The sequence below is a fragment of the Diabrotica undecimpunctata genome, chromosome 4 (assembly GCF_040954645.1).
Source record: "Diabrotica undecimpunctata isolate CICGRU chromosome 4, icDiaUnde3, whole genome shotgun sequence".
NCBI classification, from domain to species: domain Eukaryota; kingdom Metazoa; phylum Arthropoda; class Insecta; order Coleoptera; family Chrysomelidae; genus Diabrotica; species Diabrotica undecimpunctata.
Genome location: NC_092806.1, coordinates 67,172,929 through 67,198,245, shown reverse-complemented (window position 1 = coordinate 67,198,245; position 25,317 = coordinate 67,172,929). Strand labels below are relative to the sequence as shown.

General features: G+C 32.3%; 1 protein-coding gene across 1 annotated transcript in view; it reads right to left on the bottom strand.

Annotated features, from left to right (window-relative positions):
• The window catches only part of Gar1 (Gar1 ribonucleoprotein), a 32,783-nt gene that overhangs the window by 1,969 nt on the left and 5,497 nt on the right, over positions 1-25,317 (bottom strand). Inside the window, exon 2 of the mRNA XM_072529648.1 lies at positions 5,889-6,252. Within this exon, the coding sequence (XP_072385749.1) occupies positions 5,889-6,251 (363 nt within the window). The 5' untranslated portion in view covers position 6,252. The remainder of the gene's footprint in view (positions 1-5,888; positions 6,253-25,317) is intronic.

Genomic DNA, 25,317 nt, shown 5'->3' with positions numbered 1-25,317 from the left:
AAGGGTCTTCAAGCGAAGAAGTAAAAATCGCAAGGAACTGTGGGACAGTGAAGTTTTCTCTGGGTTTAGAATTATACTAATCACCGGGGTTGGCTTGGTATCACTATTCTCCCACACTGATCACTAAACAATGCATTACTGGTGCTGGGAATAGAGGACAGGTCATTACCGTCGATAGTGACGTGGCTTGAGTGGTGGTTGGCGCGAACATTTCTGACAGTGGGATTTTGATTGACGGGTAGAGCGGACGGTATTTTCTTTACGAGAGGTCTCCAAGTCGAAGGTAACTGTATGCCGTTATCTCTTTTATTGAGACAATTTGGCCTTCTTCTTAATTACTACGGCTTCTAGAATAATTCTTGGTTTATAGAAGCGGATGATGGGGGCTGTGATTCCGGAGTTTTCAAAATCAATTTTGTGACCTGTATGAAGATGGTATTGACCTAGACCTGAAATTGAGTCGAAATTGCGAACAGAAATGGAATGTTCATAAATCCTATTTTGGATTCTACGATTTGTTTGGCCTATGTAGGATCAGGGGCAGGTTGCACAAGGAATTTCATAAATTCCGTGTTCATTTGGAATGTTGCCTTTAATTGAGCGGACAAGAGATGAAAGTTTTTGTTGGGTTGTAAATATTGTCTTTATTCCTCTTGATTTTAGAATTTTTTCGATTTTCATAACCTCAACTTTGTCAGTGACACTTTTGATGTAAGGAAGAAAAGCTGTCGTATGATGAGAGTCTTGGGTTGAGATTCATGTCTGTGGATGCTCCTATTGATGTGATTTTCGCGGTAATCGTTTTGGATGAGGGCTTGTTTTAAACTAGAGAGTTCGGCGGGTCTACTTGCATCATCGTAAAGGAATATTGATCTGGAGACAAAAGTATTAATGACTGAATTAATTTGTGAAGGAGGAGGAGGATGAGAGATGGCATGCAGGTAATGATTGGTATGGGTGGGTTTTCGATAAACAAACTGATGAAAACCTTGGGATTGGTTTTTCTTTATGATAACGTCGAGAAATGGCAGGGATGAATCGGTTTCCACATCCATCGTGAACTGGATACTAGGATATACCATTCAGATGGGGATAAACTGGAGATGGCTTCTTCAGTTTGACAGATGGTTGTCTCAATTGGAATGTGACTTGGTGTAACAGAGTAATTGAATTGTAATTCTATACTGTTTCAAAAATAATTTTTAAAAGATAGGTAAAGTCGCGAAGATTCGATAATAAATAATGTGTTACATAATAATTTTTTATTTGTTTAAAATACTATTTGACTTATTTTTTTATTTATACTTTAATATATTTATTGTTCCACATAATATATTGTTGTTTATAATTTCAAATTTAATCGTGTGTATATGATATGTGTATACGTCATTGTATATGATCTACCGAAATCTACTACTCTCCTGATTTTGGAACAGCTCCACAGAACATCACTGAGTACCAGTAATGCATTGGTTAGTCATCAGTGTAGTAATGTCTGGGGGCTCGGGAGACTGAGACCTCGGAAGCCCTGAAGACTGAGACCTCGGAAGCCCTGAAGAAAACATCATAGAGGATGTCGAAAGCTCGGCGCAATGATAATCGACGCGGTTCAATCCGGAAAGACTGTTGAGTTTAATATATATATATATATATATATATATATATATATATATATATATATATATATATATATATTATTACGATTACACACATACGTATATATGTGTGTGTGTCACGATGTTCGTTTACGCTTTGAAAATTATTGTAGCTAACAAATTGAAAATTTTCATTACAAAAAAAAATAAACACGAACAATTAAAATCAAAGTATCTAGAAAAATTTCTTTAACTTCTAACTATATTTTTTTATTACAACAAAATTATGTAAGAAGAAAAGGTTGGCAAAGATTGACATTTGCCTAGAAAGTTGTATATATTAAATTTAAATAAATTTTATAATTATTCTGAAATTCATAATATAATGTTCATTTATGAGATAACGATAATGGCTTTTTAACTTATCAAATTAAAAGATAATCTATATACAGAGTGTCCCATAATTAATTGGACATTAGCTAATGGGTGATAGCTGTGATGGGTGATAGTAAATTTGTTATCTTGCTATTATTTAGTGTGCTTAATATGTAAATGATATTATTTTTACCATTGACACTAGGTGGCGCCACCTACTATAACATTGGTTCATTAATGTGGCCATAATTTTTTTGTCCGCCCTGTATAAACATTCCAGGAAAAAAACCATGAAATAACATTCAATTCTACACAAAAAAGGTATTCTTGTTTCAAATAAAAAAAGTACACTAGGTATGCTGTGAACTTAATGGCAAAGTCAAGGAGTAAGTACGAATTTGTTTACTATTTGTTGTCAAAGTGCAGTGCGAGTCTATTATTAAAAAAGAATATGTGTGTACTTTGTACACAGGTAAGAAGTTATACTTCTATTATATGACTTCAACGAAATTAATATATTTTAAACAGTTTATTTGTGTTTTATTTAAATATTAAACTAATTTTAATACTTACAAGTTTCCTAAAAAAAATCTTAAATAATACCGAAAATAAAAAAAAAGTAAGCAAGGCAATAACATGACATGTTCCTAAGCAGTCACCCATCCAAAGCTCGACCCCGGTCGACACTCCTTGACCCCTGTTTTCGAGCGACAACTGGTGTAAACCAGTGTGTTATGGCTACAGAATAAATAACAATCAGAATGCTCACTCTCAGATGCCGCCTTTCAAGTTTGTCAGCACGCGATCGCCATATTGTAAACCAAAACATAGACTCGAATTGAGAAATTTGTGACAAGCTACGACAGAACTGTAATTTAAATTTTCAGAGATAATTAATTTTGTAAATTTGAAATAATTGAATCTATTCTTCAACTAAAAGTACGAATAGAATAGTGCATATTATGTCTATGGTTGCCGCAAATAAATTAAACCGGGTTAATTTTTCTATGCACAACAGATAAAATTTCACTGAACAGCACTAGTTCCGTTTAAAACATGGCTGATTCCGTCTGCGCGAACGAGATGCGCGTATTTATCTTGACAAGCAGAGTGAGTATTCTTATTGTTATTTATTCTGTCCCTATACGTTTATTATTCTGTGCTATGGCCGTAAAATTCATACTAAAATGAATTATTTTGACAGATTATATCTACAAATAATATTAAGATAATCGTCTTTTCATCATATTTTAATATCTATTATCCTATTTCCAACGAAGACAAATTCAAAGACACAAAAATTATAAAATAAATTTTTTCACACTTTATTTGCACTGATACATACGTTATTTCTAAGATTTAACAACGAACTTTATACTACCGGTGAGCGCGTAGGTACTTCATACTGTCATTTTTATAAAAATTCACTCTCAATATTTTTCCTAATTGAACCTAAAGAAGTATCACTTCAAAAACAAGAACTAACATTCAATTCTACACAAAACAGGTACATAGTCTTCCTTTCACATCAAAAAAGTACACCGTGTTCGAAATAAACGTATTTTGTTCATGATGCATGTCTCTATTTAATTTTTTGCAAAACAAGTAGGCTTTGAACTTAATGGCAACGTCAAGACGTAACTACGAATTTATTTATTATTAGTTGTCAAAGTGCAGTGCGAGTCATTATTTGTCAAAGTGCTATTAAGTTTTTTATAAACCACTTAAGATAAAGGGAAAATGCCACATCATAGTGAATTTTCTAATGTAGAAATGCGCGATATGATCTGTTTGTATGCCCAGAAAAATTTTTGTTCTCGTAAAGCATCTCAACGCTATTTCGAACTTTCTCCCAATAGAAGGCAACCATACATAAAACTATTAGATCATTGTTCGACATATTAGGCGAAACGGGGATATTTCATCCCAAAAACAGGAATGCTGGAAGACCGAGAGTAATTGATGCGGATATGGAGGATGAAATTGTTGTGCGTGTTGCGGAAGATCCAGAAACCAGTACAAGGCTTGTTTACCTTGCGGCCACTGGTATAAGCAAATCTACGGTGTCAAGAATAATACGGACAGAAAATCTGTATCCGTATCATTTTACTCCAGTACAGAATCTTTTACCACAGGATTTTCTAGGAAGGCTCCGATTTAGTCAGTTTATGATAGGGCGGCATTTAGACGATCCAATGTTTTATAATAAAATTTTATTTACGTTCATTTACTAGAAGAGGAGTGTTTAACTGGCTCAATAGCCAATAACAGAAAATCCTCATGCATTCCAAGAACATCATTTTCAACATGAGTTTTCCATAAATATCTGGTGTGGCATATTTGGGGATTGTATTGTAGGACCATTCGAATTACCAACTAGGCTTGACGTAGTAACGTATCTAAATTTTTTGAGAAACATTTACCAACTCTTTTAGAAGACATACCTCTAAATTTGAGACGTAACTCTTGGTACAGGCATGATGGTGCACCTCCACATTATAGACTAGAAGTTAGAAATTATCTAGATGAAATTTATCCTCAAAGGTGGATTGGTAGAGGTAGTGTATACCCATGGCCAGCACGCAGTCCCGAACTAAATCCCCTAGACTTGTGGGGCTACCTAAAGTCACTTGTTTATAAAAAAAAATAAATAACTGTCAAGAGTTATGGCAAAATATTGTAGAGGGAGTTAACGTAATTAGGGCCCAAAGAAACTCATTATTTAAAATAAGACAAAACTTACACAAAAGATTTAGATTATATAGTTTATCTAATGGTGAACATTTTGAACACTTATTGTAATTTTTTTTAGTTTCGTTTTGAATTATTCACTTAGTCAATTGTTTTATATTCACTTCATTGTTTAATTTAATTTCTGATTTTTTTTTAATTTGTTATTATGTAAAAGGTTTAATAAAAATAATTGTTTCAATCATATGCATGTTTGCAAAAGTTATCTACTACTAATACATTTAATGTACTGGTATTTAAGATCTTTTGAATAATGTTTGAATTTACATAAGTTTTTGTAAAATTTTTTCATTTTATGCACGTCTCTAAAAAATACGTTTATTTTGAAAACGGTGTACTTTTTTTATTTGAAACAAGAATACCTTTTTAGTGTAGAATTAAATGTTATTTCATGTTTTTTTTACTAGAATGTTTATAGAAGGCGGACAAAAAAATTATGGCCACATTAATGAACCAATGTTATAGTAGGTGGCGCCACCTAGTGTCAATGGTAAAACTAATATTATTTTTATATTAATCATACTAAATAATAGCAAGATACCAAATTTCACTTAAATCGGTTGAATAGTTTTCAATATATCCCTAAAAATAATATAAAAAAAATACTAATGAATCACCGTATAGAATGAAAACTAGCAACATTTTGCCTAAGCAATTTGAGCTCAAACGCTTTATTTTGATGACAGCTATCACCCAGTAGCTAATGTCCAATTAGTTATGGGACACCCTGTATAGATAGATATCTAGTTAAAATTAATTTTATCTAGAAACAAATTAAATATTAAATGCTTGGGTTTACTTTTTTATGGGATTATAGAAAACCTTATTGTCTTAAATAATTTGTATTTACAAGGAAATTTAATCCTAGTGGAAACGTGATTAATGTAGACTTTGAATTGTAATACTTTCTAGTATGTAATCAAAAGTAAAGATTATGTTTACAAAAGTGCTAGATTGTCTTAATATAAATGGAATTTGCAACTCCTCAGTATTTTGTTGTATTTATTATTTTATAATTATGTATAATCATGAAATGACTAAATGAAATCTGACAATAAAAACCCTATCATCAAATCAGAAAGTCTATGAAAAGATCAACAGAGACTGTAAAATCTTGAAGAAAAAACTAGAGAATAAGTTAGATCTACTTAATCTTGTATGACTAACCTTTTGATTTGCTTGAAAACTACCAGCTTTCATGTCATCCCCCAGTCTAATGCTCACCCAGTAATTTCTAATATTACCAAAGATTTCATCAATTTTTCCAATTTGCTGTTTATTTTCTAAATAAATAGGAGCATTAAAGTAAGGCACATCCTCAATTTCAACTTTGCATACTAGATCATCCTGTACAGACTTCTCATAATATCCTAATGGAATTACTTGATCAGGTGGTCCTTGGTCAAAATTTCTTCCTCCACCACCAAAACCACCACGGCCACCTCTACCTCCTCCTCCTCGACCACCTCCACCGCGACCTCTGCCTCCTCCACCACCGCCGCCAAATCTGTTGCCACCCCGAAATGACATCCTAAAAATAAAATATTTGCACTTTGTCCAAATATTGTAATATGATGAAAAAAATATATACAATATTCATTATAATGAATATAGTGTTAAATTTCTACAACTAGGCGCAGTAAAATAAACTTAATGCCAAAAAAATTAAAAATATTATTTTCGTATCATCGACAAAATTGATTACCTTGTTAGGGGTCGCTATTAGCATTTATTGGTGCATTATTTTACGAAAAATCGTCACCTGTATGGTACGTGTCGGTTCAATTTAATATTTATTTATCTATCAACGGGCAATCGCCCAATTAAAATAAAATGTAAACATTATTGATAAATTACAGAAGATTCTTAACGTAACCTACTTAAATTAAATTTAAAAATTGCATCATACAAAAAATAAAAGTAGGAACAGTAAATAACAAACGTTAACAAAGAATGTACAAAACACAAGGACATCAAGCTATCACACACAGTTCTTAAGCTGAGCTTTAAATTCTTTTGGAATACTATAACAATCCAACCTTTGGGAATATTGATTAAAACCTTGGTGTTCTAGACGTGAACGAATTGTGTCCGTAGTTTGTGCGGTGGGGTCTAACATAAAAGGGTTGATTTAGCCTTGTTTGTCTACTGGGAACATGGAGATTAATTTTTTCCAATAGTTGAGGACCAAAAATAATAGAGTGCAGTATACTATAAAACATAGTGAGATCTTTGTGCATGCATCGGATTAGGAGAGAAGTTATGTTGAGGGACCTTTCCATATTTGAATAGTTAATTCCTCAATCCTCTGGTTTTGTTTAATGCAACAAATCTTAAGAATTTGTGTTGAACTCTCTCAATAGCTTGAATATGGGTGTTATAGTGAAGAGACCAAACACATGAACAGTAATCTAGGTGGGGTCTCACAAGTGAACAATACAAAATCTTTATGGATGGGATATTTAGAAAGTCTTTATCACAACGTTTGATAAACCCTAAAATTTGAGTCTAAAGGGCAACTATTAATAGTATAGATATGACTTGTAGGAGTTTTATTTCCATCAAAAACCATTAAATGACACTTTTTAACATTAAGTTCCATTCCGTTGCTGTCACACCAATAGCTCAACCGATCCAAATCTGACTGTAATTTTTGATAGTCACCATCATTCTCAATTTTCAAATATAATTTTAAATCGTCAGCAAACATTAGGAAAGAAGAAAAGAGGAAACAGGACGCAATGTCAGTAACATAGTTATTGAATAGAAGAGGTCCTAGGTGTGATCCTTGTGGTACTCCTAAAAGTACCTCAATCTCAAATGATTGAAATCCCTGAACACATACTATTTGTATTCTTTCAGTTATGTAGTTAAAATCTTGTGATTTACCCGGTCAAACGCCTCTGTAAAGTCTGTGTATACAGCATGAACCTGGAAGCCATCTTCAAGAGATTCTATAAGAAAATCAGTAAATGTCAATAAATTAAGTTCAGTGGAGCGGCTGGAGAGAAATCCAAATTGCTGGTCGATAAAACAGACTTTTTAAACTTTTTGAATACAACTTAGAATACTAATAGGACGATAATTGTTCACTTGAGAATTATCTCCAGATTTTAGTATTGGAGTAATAAAGCTAGTTTTCCAGTAGACAGGTAACATCCATGTCTTTAATAACAGGTTAAAAATGTAAAAAAGAGGTCTAGAAAGTAAAAAAGCTAAAGTGTTTAAGAGAAGAAGGTGGAAGACCATCTGGACCGTGCCCCTTGTTGCTATCCAAAATGGAAAGTTTTTCATATATAGACGAAATAGAAATGCTAAATTGTGATAGGTTGATGTCTCCTGTTAAAATGGTTTCGCCCTACAAATCAAAATCTTTATCACTATAAGTTTTGGAAAAGTATTCAGCAAATAAATTGACAATCTCCATGCCAGAAGAGCCTAAAATATTATTATAGTGCAGAACAGAAGGAATATTGTTACTGTTTTTTTACTGTTAATTAATTTCCAGAAATTTTTAACATTATCTTTCAGAGAGGATTCAGTTAAAGCAACATAATCATTGGTTACAGTTAGCTCGTAATAAAGAAAACTCATTATAGTCAGCAAGTAATTGAGATTTTAGATATTTTTTATGCATTTTCTTTTTTTTTGATTATTGTTTTTTAAGCTCTGGAGAAAACCAGACAGGAAACTTTTTTGCTGTTCAGGAAACAAAAATATTAATTGCAAGGTAAATAACATCATAAAACATGTTGATCATATCATCAAGACTTTTATCTTTAAACAAATCATCCCAGTTAAATTGAGGGGTATAGTTTCAAAGTTTACAATCTCCATATTTCAGAAAAAATGAGTTAGATGTCGCATTACGTTGAGTTTCTAGTCCTGAATCGAACAAATAAAAAAACTCTTTTCAAAATAGTCATTGTCCAATAAATTTTGAGGGCAGAAAATTAGACTTTAATTCAAAACGTACAATCTCCAATGACATTTAATTTTCAAACCGTACAATCTTCTATCCAATATTTAAAATCAAAGAGTACAATATCCAATGGGTTTTTCTTGTTTATAGTGGCGAATATTTCAAAGCGTGCAGTATCCTGTTCGGACTTGTCAACAAATCTCGCGCTAAAAACGTTGTGTTTTTACATTATAATATGTTAGTGTTAGTTGCATGTGATTTGTGAAGGAGCACAGTTTGTTTATTAAAGTAGTATCATATTTTTTCGAATTCTTAAAATAATAAATCATGTAATGGAGGTAAATGTTACTCCTGTAGCTAGTAATAAAGCACGAAAAAGACAACGTATTACCACATCATGGAAAAGAATTCAGCAAAAAAAATTGAGGTAAGTTGCATCAAAGGATTTTGTATATCTTTGTATAAACATGGATTTTATTTTAGGTATAGTCCACATTCGCTCCCAATTTATCCGAAATGTGGACACAAAAGTGGTGCTTTTCAATGTACGTTACTACAAATGAACGAAATAATACGTTTCCACTCTAAATTTTACAGGACGAAGGAGAAAACATTTCAAGATAATTTTCTGTTGAAATATTGCAAAACAGTTCCAATACAGCGTAAACGCCCAAAAAATTCGCAACATGTAGCAAAAACATTTCAAACACGATTTTATATTCTGACTAACGAAAACAGAATGTTGGCTGTGTGTAAGAAAGCTTTCATGGAAGTTTTGGGTATAACAAGGAGACGAATTGATACAGTTACAAAAAATTTCTATAGAACTTCCCTTGCTGCAATGGAAAATCGAGGTGGCGGTAGAAAGCTGGAAAAGTACATGTTGAAAAAAAGTGCTGTTATGGATTTTATTAACAAATTCCGCGTAATTGAATCTCATTATTGCCGGGGACAAAGCCAACGGTTATATCTGGATTCTTCTTTGAATATAAAGTCGATGTGGAAAATGTACTTAAAAGAAAATGAAAACCTTCCAGTAAAAGAAAGCTATTTCAGGAAATTTTTAATACACAATATAACCTTGGTTTTGGTTCTCCTAGAACCGATGCATGTTCGACATGCTTACAATTGACTGAGAAAATAAAAGCGTGCCATGATAACGACATGAAAGCCAACTTAATCATCCAAAAAAGGGTTTATACGTTGAGGTCCAAAGCATTTTATACCCTTTTAAAAGAACGGGATGAAGGTGTAGAAACGTTTTCTTTTGACTGTTAGAAAAATCAAGTTTTGCCTAAGATTGCGGATCAACAGGCGTATTATTTACGTCAATTTTATATGTACAATTTTACCGTTGTCAGAGGAACTTCCAAAAGTAATTTAAATCCATCTAATGTCACTTCTTTCTGTTGGACCGAAAACGAGTACAAGAAGAGTTGGAATGAGGTTGCCTCCTGCATTTATTACATTCTTGAATCAGCCAATTTTGGAGACGATATTCATACTATCAGGCTCATGTGTGATGGATGCGGAGGCCAAAACAAAAACACGACACTCATATCCATGTGTTGTTATTGGTTTTCTAGACAAGATAAAATTAGAAAAATTGAAGTAATTTTTCCAGTGAGAGAACATTCTTTCATGCCTCCAGACCGGGTTTTTGGGAATATCGAAAGGGGTATAAAAAAAAGGAGATAATTTTAAAACCACATGAATATCTGGAGATGTTTTCAAAGTATAGTACTGTTCATTGGGTTGGAGAATTAGTCGAAATATATGACGTGAAAAATGAAACAAGCAAGCACATTAAGGATCCAGGACAATGGCATTTTGCTTTCTCAAAAATGAAGAGGATTATTTTAACTAAAAGCTCTCAAGGCACAGTGTAAGTCCGCGGTGAGTTAGCTTATAAGACAGATGTTGGTGTGGGAAAATCAATAACAAAAAAAACTAAAAACATTGAAAGAATGAAACCTGCCAAAATTCCGAAACATAATGTCGTGGTCAATAACAACAAAAAGGTTGATGTTAATAATTTATTATGTTGTCATTTTGGAGAGGACTGGAAAAGTGATTCCCGTTTAAGTTTTTACAAATTCATCATCATCGAAGACAATCGAGAAGACAATGCAGCACCAGAAAATGGAACTGTCGATGATGAAACGTTGTGTGAGAACGTCGAAGAAGATGATGGATTTTCCATTTAATTAACTATTTTTGAATAATTAAATGTGTATTATCTCAATAAAATAAATAAGTTTAATAAATGATGTTCGTAAGTTATTTTCAATGTGGACAAACTCCATTAGTTATTTTCATAATGTACAATGTCCAAATATTTTTCTAGAATTACTTAGTTATTTTTGAATAGTTTAAAGAAAAAATTTGTATATTAACTCGTAGTTGTCATATAAATGTAATAGAAAAGAAAAATTAGTTTAATTGTTCATATGAAATAGGTTATCCGTTTTTTTCGATTACTGAAAATTTAGGAAACATGGAGATTGTACACTTTGAAACTATACCCCTCAATTGTGAAAGAAAGTTTGTTACTTCCCATACACTCATTGAGCGAAAGTCTCTATAAAAGCCATCTCCAATCAATCCTGGCTCATTGAAATATTGAGATTCACATTTAAACCTAAATGAGAGTGGAGGATGATGCCTATCCTCTGGGAGTAGGGCACCCTCAGCTCTAGATACCTAAACCTCTTCATCTTGAACCATGACTAGATCTAATAAGGAGTTGTTTTCATTTTTAACAGTGTTTACTTGATACAGATTATGAAAGGAACATAAAAATGAGAGGAATTGAATGGAATCAACTTCAATTGGTGAGGTTCCTGGTAATGGAGTAGTCACAGAAGACAATTAATCAATGGACCACTGACAATTGAAAAGATTAAAATCTCCCAGGATACATAACATATTCTGGATACTTTTCAGATAGATTATCTACATTTTCTGCAAATTCGACATACTTCTCAATGATACTACATGGTGGAAAGTAGGCAGTTGCAAAGGAAAACTTGTCGATGTGGATAATCTCAATCTTGTTTCTGAGGATCTATGTCTTATATATGTATATATGTATGTATATATATATATATATATATATAAAATGTTCGGAAAGATTTCCGCGGTTAGTACAATTAAACTTAGAGCTAAGATTAATATTATTATAAAAATTAATATTAAACTCACCAGTCTTCCGGGTTGAACCGCGTCGATATCCATTTTGCCGAGCTTTCGACATCCTCTCTGATGTCTTCTTCAGGGCTTCCGAGGTCTCAGTCTCCCGAGCCCCCAGACACTACTACACTCACAAGTCACTTCTAGTTCACTCACTAGTTCACTACTGGTAGTGAACTGACTACAGTAGTGAACTAGTGAGTGAACTAGAAGTGACTTGTGAGTGTAGTAGTGTCTGGGGGCTCGGGAGACTGAGACCTCGGAAGCCCTGAAGAAGACATCAGAGAGGATGTCGAAAGCTCGGCAAAATGGATATCGACGCGGTTCAACCCGGAAGACTGGTGAGTTTAATATTAATTTTTATAATAATATTAATCTTAGCTCTAAGTTTAATATATATATATATATATATATATATATATATATATATATATATATTATATATACATTCATGGACAAAAATATCGAATAATTCTTTTTTGTAGTTGCAGTTGTGTAGTGTATACACAAAATTGCTCATTGTCATCGATGTACCTCAGAAATGAACTACTAAATCTTAGACAAGTTAATGTAAGTTCAGAAACAGTTAGACGAAGATTAAAAGAAGCAAACTAAAAGCCTAGACGCCCTGCCAAAGTTCCACATCTTCTCCAAAATCATAAAGTTTGTTGTTTAGAATTTGCAAGAACACATATTTAGTGGAATATCGATAACTGAAAAAATGTTCTTTTTACTGATGAGACCAGAATGCAATTTCCTAAAGATATATCCAAAACTTATTTGCAAGCATGCCGAGAAGGATGCAAGCAGTAATAAGAGCTAGAGGAGGAAATACTCATTACTGATCATGCACTTGTTTCAGTTAAAAAGACTTGTTCAAGCAATTTAAATTAGCATTTAGGTTTAGAGTAAAATAATCTTTTAATCTTATTTACCTAACATAAAGCATTATTTTTTTTTGCAATTTTCTCTGCATAAAAACTTAAAATTGTTTATTAAATCATCATTCATCAGAATTTAATTCCAAAAAACAAAAATTTAGAAATTCTAAAATATTCGATAATTTTGTCCATGAGTGTCAACTACAACATATATATATATATATATATATATATATATATATATATATATATATATATATATATATATATATATATATATATATAGATACATCTTTAGCACAAAGTCAGGCCAAGAATAGTAAACTGAATGCACAAATCCAGGCCAGTGCCGCAATCCCAGACCATATAAGCGGCCTGGAATTGTTTCGGTTTATAACTCGCTTGTTAGTAACGTTCAGGCCACCAAATTTGGTCAGATTAAATCTGCCGCGCCACAGAATCTGACGAATCCACAGCAAGGTTGATCTAACCTGTCTCAGTATAGTTATTTCAAATTTTACTGTGGTCTGTATATGTATCAATAGTCATTTTGTAATGTTTAAAATGACCGCTTGGGGCGCTGATTTTAACGAATTTGTATATGTATTTCAATTGACAAATCCGGGCCAGTAAAATTGGCAACACTGCTATTCTGTTATTCCCGATCGAGTTTTCAATGTTTTACCAGGCAACTGAAACTGAACGCATTACGTCAGTGTAAGTGCGGTGCAAATCCTAGCCATGTCGCAGAGAGCAAATAATGTATTGAGGTTATCCCTTATGAAACAAAATAACGGTAAGTATAAAATTAGTTATATTTCATCTGACGTAGTATAATTATAATTTTTTAGCCCATGCTTTAGAAATATCTCGAGAATGGAATATTACTTATTTTTACAAAATTTGCTAATGGACCTTATTTGTTAAAATTCTTTTTAAAATTATTATTCTTCTGGAAATACCTGAAGTAGATTCCATTTTCAATATATCAAATAAAATGCTACCCTTTTTACTTATTTTTTAAATTTTTCCTTTATTAAGGTATTTTGTTCAAGGTTCCCCATATCTAAATTCAATATTTTGCCAGATATTTTTTTAAAGGTTGAAAAGTGGTATTACATAAATAATATTAATTGCTCCGTAAACAGGTGCATTTAGAATTTGAAATTTTTAAACAGAGTGAGGGACGAAGCACAGCCTTGTAGAAGTCATTTTGTAGTCTTAAATGGATTAGACACTTTATTTCCACATTTAATAGCTACTTTGTTTTCTTTGTATAGTGCTTTAACTGCTTCTATTAGTATTTGAGAGATTCCGAGATCATTCATTGCTTCCCATAATTTGATTCTAGGTATTGAGTCACACGCTTTCTTTAGATCGACAAAAATCAGATGGACTGGTCTACGTTTTGCCATTTTTTTCTTTATTAGTTGTTCCAATGTGTAAGTATGCTCTAGGCATGATTTTACTGTGAACCATGCTTGGTCTTCTCCAATTTTTCCTCTTATTTTAGTTTCTAACTTTTCCTTAATAATTTTTCCGTAAAGTCTACGGTTATGTGTACTACTATACTACTGTTATATGTATATGAAAAAGAAACGATTATTTATTTGGCTATTTTTTATTTTTTGCACTATGTCAAATAAAAAATTAAGAGTGGATCCATTGTAGTTGAAAACCCTGTACATATTAATCTTGCAAACTATTTCTTTATTTATATAATTATACTATATTATATAATTTATTTTATTATAAAGAGTTCAATACCGAACCGAAAATATATTTCTATTAATTTTTATCTGTTTAATCTAGGCCATTTTTGGGCGAAAAAGGAAACATGATGATGATGATAACTTTGGAAAGGATTTTATTTCTTCTTTTCTTTCTTCTTAGCCTTCTGTCGTCCATGTTTGGACATAGGCCTCTCCCAACTCCTTCCATCGGTCTCTATCCTGAGCAACATATTTCCAATTTGTTCCGGCTATTCTTTTAATATCATCAATCCATCTCATCTGTGGTCTTCCTCTTGGCCGTTTACTTTCGTAAGGTCTCCAATGTTGTATTGTAGTATTCCAACGTTGGTCTTTTTGTCTAGCAGTGTGGCCCGCGAAGCTCCATTTAAGTTTGCTCCATTATAGTTATACGTCTGGGGTCATCTGTGTTTGTCATTATTTTTTCATATTCATTTTTAGCCCGACGTATTGGGAGCTGGCTGCTAGTTCCCCATCATAATTTGCAGTTCCTCGAATGTTCTCGCTATAATCACTATGTCGTCAGCGAATCTGAGGTGGTTTAACTTGTTGCCATTAACGTTAATGCCATAGGTTGACCAATTTGTAGTTTTGAAGACGTCTTCTAGGGCTAGGTTGAAAAGCTTTGGCGATATTACGTCTCTTTGTTTCACTCCTCTCTTAATGGGGATGGGATTTGTATTTTCGTCTAGTTGTACTATCATAGTTGCATTTTCATATATATTATGTATTAATTGCCTATATCTCGAATCTATTCTACAATTATTAATAGCTTGTTCTATGGCCCACCTCTCGATACTATCAAACGCCTTTTCATAGTCGACGAAGGCAAGAAATACGGGTAGTTGGTATTCATTTGCCTTCTCTATCAATGTTCTCGTTGTCAGCAGATGGTCTGATGTACTATATCCTTTGCGGAAGCCATCCTGTTCAACCGATTGGTAATTGTCCATTTTGTAGGTTAACCGGTTGTTAATAATTATAAATAGTTTGTACACTTTACTGAGCAACGATATAGGTCTATAATTCTGTAGATCACATTTGTCCCCTTTTTTGTGTAAGAGTATTACTAGACTCTCGTTCCAGTCTTTAGAGATCTTTCTATTATGGAGACATCTATTAAATAGCTCTGTTAGTACAGGGATTGTTAATGTCTTGCTTGTTTTTGGAAAGGATTTAGATAATACAATATGTAGCCCTTCAATATGTTCAGAGGTATTCTTAATTTATCAATATATTTTTTACAGTCTGTTTTAAATATTTTCCTTTTAGGACACCAAGTTGGATACAGAATTTTCTAAAACAAATTATTCAGCGTCATCTGCGATTATACAAATTCAACCAAATATATTTACATTAAAAAATATGGTAATTTGAAATTATTTTAAAATTATTTAGCAGATTTGCCTAAGTTTTTATGTTTTATAACGAAGAATCAGGCAAAAATGAACATTTAATTAAATTCCAATTAAATAATAATATAATTTCCAATCCATTAGTTTCAAACAAAAAGGTGAGGCACCTCTCTTTTCACAATCAAGGAAACATTTCAACCTAACCATATCTTTTGGTATTCAATAATCGTGATTTTTTGTTTATTATAGGGAAGTATTACGAAAGTAGATGCAGGAAATAATACTATCTATGACAAAGTAAGTTTCAAACTAAATTTGTTTAATTTGTAATTTTAAAATAAAAAGACAGTGTCAACATAACTTTTTTTTAGGAAAATGAAGAGGCTGATGGAGTCGAAAAAGTTACGGATGCAAGTTATTATGACAATTTCACATTTTGTTTCTATTGCGAAAAAGACGTGGACCATTTTTCTAGACCTATTTTCACTGGCATTTTAATGAAATTGATGTTAAAAAAATTATGGAGGCTTCGCTTAAGTCAAAAAGAAGTCAAAAAAAGAGAGCTAATTACGTAATTACGTAAAAAAGGAGACTTCTTAAGAAATAGAATAACTAATGTTGTAAGACCCGTAAAACGATTGGTACAAAGTGACATGTGTCTAAGAGACAGCTTCCTGCCCTGCACCTATTGCTTCGGTTTTTATAAACGAAAATCTCTCTTTAAACACACAAAGAAATGTCCAGAAAATAGGGAAATAAGTACTAAACAAAAGAGACAAACATCACAAAGTGATGGCCAAAGTGCACTACTGGTGAGTACGTTGTTTAAGCATGACAAGTTATTAGTTAAAGAACTATTTCCTCGAATGCGTGCAGACAAAACGAACTTAACCGCACAGCGTGACTTTTTAATTTGTCAATATGCATATTCTAATATGAAAGGCAGAAAAACTAAGGGAAATTTAGACTTACTCTGTCAAAACATGCGTCGCTTGTCAACCATATTGATCGATACAATGCTGATCTTGACAAACATGAATCTCCCACAGTTGCAATGACTTTAGGTACCCTGTTTAAGAAAATTTGCGATTTAGCCTACAACCATCATATTCAAATAAAAAATACCAACGATCAGAGAAAAGATTTAAAAATACTAAAAAAAATAATTGAATCGCAATGGTCTGACGAAATTTCCGCTCAAGCAGGATTAAATCTGAATGAGAACAAGTGGAATAAAAATGGTTTAATACCATTAACAAACGATATAAAAAATATTAACCAATTTTTGAAAGAATGGACTGATCGGGCTTTTCTTGATTTACAGAATGAAAATACAAATATAAGATCATATAATTTACTTAAAGAAATAGTATATGCGCAAATTATACTATTGAACAGGCGCCGACATGCAGAGGTAGCTCAAATGAATGTTGACAAGTACCTTGCAATTAATCTTAGGATAATCTTTCAACACCGAGTTTGAAAATTGCCTAACAGAGTCTGAAAGAATTTTGTTGAATTCTTATTATCGCATTGTTATACGAGGAAAGCGAGGTAGGGGTGTACCAATATTGTTGTCCCCAGAGATGAAAAAGCATTTCGACTACTTTACTTCTCTACGAGACCAATTTGCAAACCAGAATAAATATATTTTTTATTCGGCTGGGCAAGGATTTTTAGATGGCACCAAAATTTTATACAAATATGCTGAAAAATGTGGCACAGATAACCCGAAATCAATTAGTGCAACTAAATTAAGAAAATACCTAGCAACTATAACCCAACTACTACATTTTGATGAGAAAGAACTGGAACAGCTGTCTCAGTTTATGGGGCATACATTAAAAACACAATTACATTAGAAACGATGACAGTGATGATATTACTAGCACGACAATACAGGTACCCAGTACAAGTAGTAAAATGAATTGTAGAAAAATCCCAATTGTCAGACATAAATGGAGCATTGAACAAAAAAGACTGATTGCACAACATTTTAAAAATAATATTAAGGAAAAAAGACCCCCTAAAAATTTTGAAGTTGAAGCATTTCAAGAGCAGCAATCCGAAGAATTTCGAAAAATGGAATGGACCACCATTAAGGCCTTTGTTTTCAACATGTATAAGGGTCATTTAAATCAACCCACATAAATATTATATATTTTATGTGGACAGTATGCATTATATAATATGACTTAAATATCTTTAAATATTCTAAAAGTTAACATTTATTTGAAAATTATAATTTTAATTTAGTTATGTTTCTGACTTTTGAAATAAATACATAATTTTGGTTTTAATTCCTACTGACCTTTTAAATGTACCCACTTTAAATAATATTTTAGTATTAGAATAGGAAACTGAAAGCAATTTTTGGAAATTTAGGAAATTGAAGTTAAAAAAAACCTAAAATATATTAAAATCAGAAATTGAGGCGGCAATAAAAAAGCTAAAATTTAAAAAAAGCAGAAGGGGAAGATGGAATAAAAGCTGAAACACTCACAGAAATGGGAGAATTAGGGACGGAAGTAATGCTTAGAATTTGCAGTGAGATCTGGAATACCGGAAAGTGGTCAAATGACTGGAGTAAACTCACGTTTATTCCCATATATAAAAAGGTTCTCCGACAGACTACAGTAATTACCGTACAGTAGCATTTATGTCTCATGCGAACAAAGTACTTCTAACCGTCATCAATAAATGACTAAAATCAATTCTTTTACCACATATTCCCCAAGAACAATGCGGATTCGTCCAAGGTAGAGGAACAAGAGAACACACTCTTAATATTCGTTAAATTATCGGAAAATCTCGAGAGTTTAACATAGAAACATATTTGTGCTTTATTGACTACTCCAAGGCCTTCGATAACGTAAAATGAGATAAAATGTGGCATGTACTTAGAGAAATGCATGTACGTAAAGAAACTTAATATATTTATTACACAAACTTAATTTAAATAACACCGCTGATGTAAGAGTCAATAATATGGTTTATTATATTATATTTATTATAATTCAAGTGGAGGATGCGAAGACGAGATCCGTAGACGCATCACAATGGCCAGATCGGCAAGAACCAAACTCACAAAGATACGGAAGAACACTGACATTATAAAAAACACAAAATTACGCCTTTCTCGAGCATTAATATTTCCTATCGCCACCTACGCTTCAGATACTTGGACCATCAAAAAAGCAGATTCAAAGCATATAATGACGTTTGCAATGTGGGTCTACCGTAGAATGTTGCGCATACTATGTACCGCGCATCGCACAAATAATTAAATACTAGCAGAACTTAATATAAAAACTAGACTACCACTATCAACCAAAATATACTGAGATATTTTGGATTTATATGTAACTAGAAAAAGAGAAGGCATGGAACGAATGATAGTTGAATAAGGCAAAATATCCAGAGGAAGATCTCCAGTACGATGGTCGGACCAAATAAAGGACATGACTGATTACTCACCCTCCGAAGCAGAACAACACCCAGAGAAGAGAGATAATTGGACAGAAATAGACAAACAAATTACATGACGCCACTACATCCTTACGAAGGAGAAAAGATAGAGAAGGAGGACATACCAAAACTCTATAAATTCTCTTATGAACATTTACACTCATCATATTCTTATTTATATTAACACAGTAATCAATACACAGGTTTTTTGTTATACGAAGTCGATAAAATAAGTTTGGCAACACAGCCGTGGCCTGGGTTTATACTATTGGATACAAAATTTTGTATACCCTGGTCTGACTTTGTAAGGAAAGTCAATTGGACTGGGATGGTCTCTATTTTTAGGTCGATATACAAAACTTTTATGGATGAAAAAATTAATTGTATATTGTGATTTCCATGTGCAACATACCTCATTTGAATATTTATACACCGCAATTTTTTGTCTATCTATATTAGAAAGTGGTGGCCCGGGATGATACGTAGGACCGATTGGCCTGGTTTTGTACTAGAGATGTATATATATATATATATATATATATATATATATATATATATATATATATATATATATATATATATATATATATATATATATATATATATATATATATATATATATATATATATATATATATATATATATATATATATATATATATATATATATATATATATATATATATATATATATATATATATATATATATATATATATATATATATATATATATATATATATATATATATATATATATATATATATATATATATATATATATATATATATATATATATATATATATATATATATATATATATATATATATATATATATATATATATATATATATATATATATATATATATATATATATATATATATATATATAGATACATCTTTAGCACAAAGTCAGGCCAAGAATAGTAAACTGAATGCACAAATCCAGGCCAGTGCCGCAATCCCAGACCATATAAGCGGCCTGGAATTGTTTCGGTTTATAACTCGCTTGTTAGTAACGTTCAGGTCACCAAATTTGGTCAGATTAAATCTGCCGCGCCACAGAATCTGGCGAATCCACAGCAAGGTTGATCTAACCTGTCTCAGTATAGTTATTTCAAATTTTACTGTGGTCTGTATATGTATCAATAGTCATTTTGTAATGTTCAAAATGACCGCTTGGAACGCTGATTTTAACGAATTTGTATAGGTATTTCAATTGACAAATCCGGGCCAGTAAAATTGGCAACACTGCTATTCTGTTATTCCCGATCGAGTTTTCAATGTTTTACCAGGCAACTGAAACTGAACGCATTACGTCAGTGTAAGTGCGGTGCAAATCCTAGCCATGTCGCAGAGAGCAAATAATGTATTGAGGTTATCCCTTATGAAACAAAATAACGGTAAGTATAAAATTAGTTATATTTCATCTGACGTAGTATAATTATAATTTTTTAGCCCGTGCTTTAGAAATATCTCGAGAATGGAATATTACTTATTTTTACAAAATTTGCTAATGGACCTTATTTGTTAAAATTATTTTTAAAATTATTATTCTTCTGGAAATACCTGAAGTAGATTCCATTTTCACTATATCAAATAAAATGCTACCCTTTTTACTTATTTTTTAAATTTTTCCTTTATTAAGGTATTTTGTTCAAGGTTCCCCATATCTAAATTCAATATTTTGCCAGATATTTTTTTAAAGGTTGAAAAGTGGTATTACATAAATAATAATAATTGCTCCGTAAACAGGTGCATTTAGAACTTGAAATTTTTAAACAGAGTGAGGGACGAAGCACAGCCTTGTAGAAGTCATTTTGTAGTCTTAAATGGATTAGACACTTTAATTCCACATTTAATAGCTACTTTGTTTTCTTTGTATAGTGCTTTAACTGCTTCTATTAGTATTTGAGAGATTCCGAGATCATTCATTGCTTCCCCTAATTTGATTCTAGGTATTGAGTCACACGCTTTCTTTAGATCGACCAAAACCAAATGGACTGGTCTACCTTTCGCCATTTTTTTCTTTATTAGTTGTTCCAATGTGTAAGTATGCTCTAGGCATGATTTTACTGTGAACCATGCTTGGTCTTCTCCAATTTTTCCTCTTATTTCAGTTTCTAACTTTTCCTTAATAATTTTTCCGTAAAGTCTACGGTTATGTGTACTACTATACTACTATTATATGTATATGAAAAAGAAACGATTATTTATTTGGCTATTTGGCTATTTTTTATTTTTTGCACTATGTCAAATAAAAAATTAAGAGGGGATCCATTATAGTTGAAAACCCTGTACATATTAATCTTGCAAACTATTTCTTTATTTGTATAATTATACTATATTATATAATTTATTTTTTTATAAAGAGTTCAATAACGAACCGAAAATATATTTCTATTAATTTTTATCTGTTTAATCTAGGCCATTTTTGGGCGAAAAAGGAAACATGATGATGATGATAACTTTGGAAAGGATTTCTTTCTTCTTTTCTTTCTTCTTAGCCTTCTGTCGTCCATGTTTGGACATAGGCCTCTCCCAACTACTTCCACCGGTCTCTATCCTGAGCAACATATTTCCAATTTGTTCCGGCTATTCTTTTAATATCATCAATCCATCTCATCTGTGGTCTTCCTCTTGGTCGTTTACTTTCGTAAGGTCTCCAATGTTGTATTGTAGTATTCCAACGTCGGTCTTTTTGTCTAGCAGTGTGGCCCGCGAAGCTCCATTTAAGTTTGGCAATTTTTGTTGCTATGTCCTCGACTTTTGTTTTAGATCTTACCCAGTCGTTCCTCTTTTTATCTGACAGTCGTATACCTAACATTGCTCTTTCCATTGTTCTTTTTGTTGTGGCTAGTTTATTCATGTTTGCCTTGGTTAGGGTCCAGGTTTGACATCCATATGTCATGATAGGAAGGATGCATTGGTTGAACACTTTGCTCCTCAAGTATTGGGGTATTTTGCGGTTCTTAAGTATCCAACTAAGTTTTCCAAATCCTGCCCATGCTAGTCGTGCTCTTCTAGTAATTTCCGTACTTTGGTTCTCTTTGTCAAGCCTCAGGATTTGGCCTAGGTAGATATATTCCTGGATTTGTTCTATCTCACTGCCATTTATAGTTATACGTCTGGGGTCATCTGTGTTTGACATTATTTTTGTTTTTTCATATTCATTTTTAGGCCGACGTATTGGGAGCTGGCTGCTAGTTCCCCCATCATAATTTGCAGTTCCTCGAATGTTCTCGCTATAATCACTATGTCGTCAGCGAATCTGAGGTGGTTTAACTTGTTGCCATTAACGTTAATGCCATAGGTTGACCAATTTGTAGTTTTGAAGACGTCTTCTAGGGCTAGGTTGAAAAGCTTTGGCGATATTACGTCTCCTTGTCTCACTCCTCTCTTAATGGGGATCGGATTTGTATTTTCGTCTAGTTGTACTATCATAGTTGCATTTCCATATATATTATGTATTAGTTGCCTATATCTTGAATCTATTCTACAATTATTAATAGCTTGTTCTATGGCCCACATCTCGATACTATCAAACGCCTTTTCATAGTCGACGAAGGCAAGAAATACGGGTAGTTGGTATTCATTTGCCTTCTCTATCAATGTTCTCGTTGTCAGCAGATGGTCTGATGTACTATATCCTTTGCGGAAGCCAGCCTATTCAACCGATTGGTAATTGTCCATTTTGTAGGTTAACCGGTTGTTAATAATTTTCATAAATAGTTTGTACACTTTACTGAGCAACGATATAGGTCTATAATTCTGTAGATCACATTTGTCCCCTTTTTTGTGTAAGAGTATTACTAGACTCTCGTTCCAGTCTTTAGGGATCTTTCTATTATGGAGACATCTATTAAATAGCTCTGTTAGTACCGGGATTTGTACTGTCTTGCTTGTTTTTGGAAAGGATTTAGATAATACAATATGTAGCCCTTCAATATGTTCAGAGGTATTCTTAATTTATCAATAAATTTTTTACAGTCTGCTTTAAATATTTTCCTTTTAGGACACCCAGTTGGATACAGAATTTTCTAAAACAAATTATTCAGCGTCATCTGTGATTATACAAATTCAACCAAATATATTTACATTAAAAAATATGGTAATTTGAAATTATTTTAAAATTATTTAGCAGATTTGCCTAAGTTTTTATGTTTTATAACGAAGAATCAGGCAAAAATGAACATTTGCATCAAGATCCCATTGAGACTGTTCCATGTCAATCTAATATAATTTCCAATTCATTAGTTTCAAACAAAAAGGTGAGGCATCTCTCTTTTCAGAATCAAGGAAACATTTCAACCTAACCATATTTTTTGGTATTCAATAATCGTGATTTTTTGTTTATTACAAGGAGTTATTACGAAAGTAAATGCAGGAAATAATCAAAGTGACAAAGCAGAGACAAACATCACAAAGTGATGGCCAAAGTGCACTACTGGTGAGTACGTTGTTTAAGCATGACAAGTTATTAGTTAAAGAACTATTTCCTCGAATGCGTGCAGACAAAACGAACTTAACCGCACAGCGTGACTTTTTAATTTGTCAATATGCATATTCTAATATGAAAGGCAGAAAAACTTAGGGAAATTTAGACTTAGTCTGTCAAAACATGCGTCGCTTGTCAACCATATTGCTCGATACAATGCTGATCTTGACAAACATGAATCTCCCACAGTTGCAATGACTTTTGGTACCCTGCTTAAGAAAATTTGTGATTTAGCCTACATCCATCATATTCAAATAGAAAATACCAACGATCAGAGAAAAGATTTAAAAATACTAAAAAAAATAATTGAATCGCAATGGTCTGACGAAATTTCCGCTCAAGCAGGATTAAATCTGAATGAGAACAAGTGGAATAAAAATGGTTTAATACCATTAACGAACGATATAAAAAATATTAACCAATTTTTGAAAGAATGGACTGATCGGGCTTTTCTTGATTTACAGAATGACAATACAAATATAATCATCTTAATTGATCATATAATTTACTTAAAGAAATAGTATATGCGCAAATTATACTATTGAACAGGCGCCGACATGCAGAGGTAGCTCAAATGAATGTTGACAAGTACCTTGCAATTAATCTTAGGATAATCTTTCAACACTTTTTGTTGAATTTTGTTGAATTCTTATTATCGCATTGTTATACGAGGAAAGCGAGGTAGGGGTGTACCAATATTGTTGTCCCCAGAGATGAAAAAGCATTTCGACTACTTTACTTCCCTACGAGACCAATTTGCAAACCAGAATAAATATATTTTTTATTCGGCTGGGCAAGGATTTTTAGATGGCACCAAAATTTTATACAAATATGCTGAAAAATGTGGCACAGATAACCCGAAATCAATTAGTGCAACTAAATTAAGAAAATACCTAGTAACTATAACCCAACTACTACATTTTGATGAGAAAGAACTGGAACAGCTGTCTCAGTTTATGGGGCATACATTAAAAACACACTTACATTAGAAACGATGACAGTGATGATATTACTAGCACGACAATACAGGTACCCAGTACAAGTAGTAAAATGAATTGTAGAAAAATCCCAATTGTCAGACATAAATGGAGCATTGAACAAAAAAGACTGATTGCACAACATTTTAAAAATAATATTAAGGAAAAAGACCCCCTAAAAAATTTGAAGTTGAAGCATTTCAAGAGCAGCAATCCGAAGAATTTCGAAAAATGGAATGGACCACCATTAAGGCCGTTGTTTTCAACATGTATAAGGGTAATTTAAATCAACCCACATAAATATTATATATTTTATGTGGACAGTATGCATTATACAATATGACTTAAATATCTTTAAATATTCTAAAAGTTAACATTTATTTGAGAATTATAATTTTAATTTAGTTATGTTTCTGACTTTTGAAATAAATACATAATTTTGGTTTTAATTCCTACTGACCTTTTAAATGTACCCACTTTAAATAATATTTTAGTATTAGAATAGGAAACTGAAAGCAATTTTTGGAAATTTAGGAAATTGAAGTTAAAAA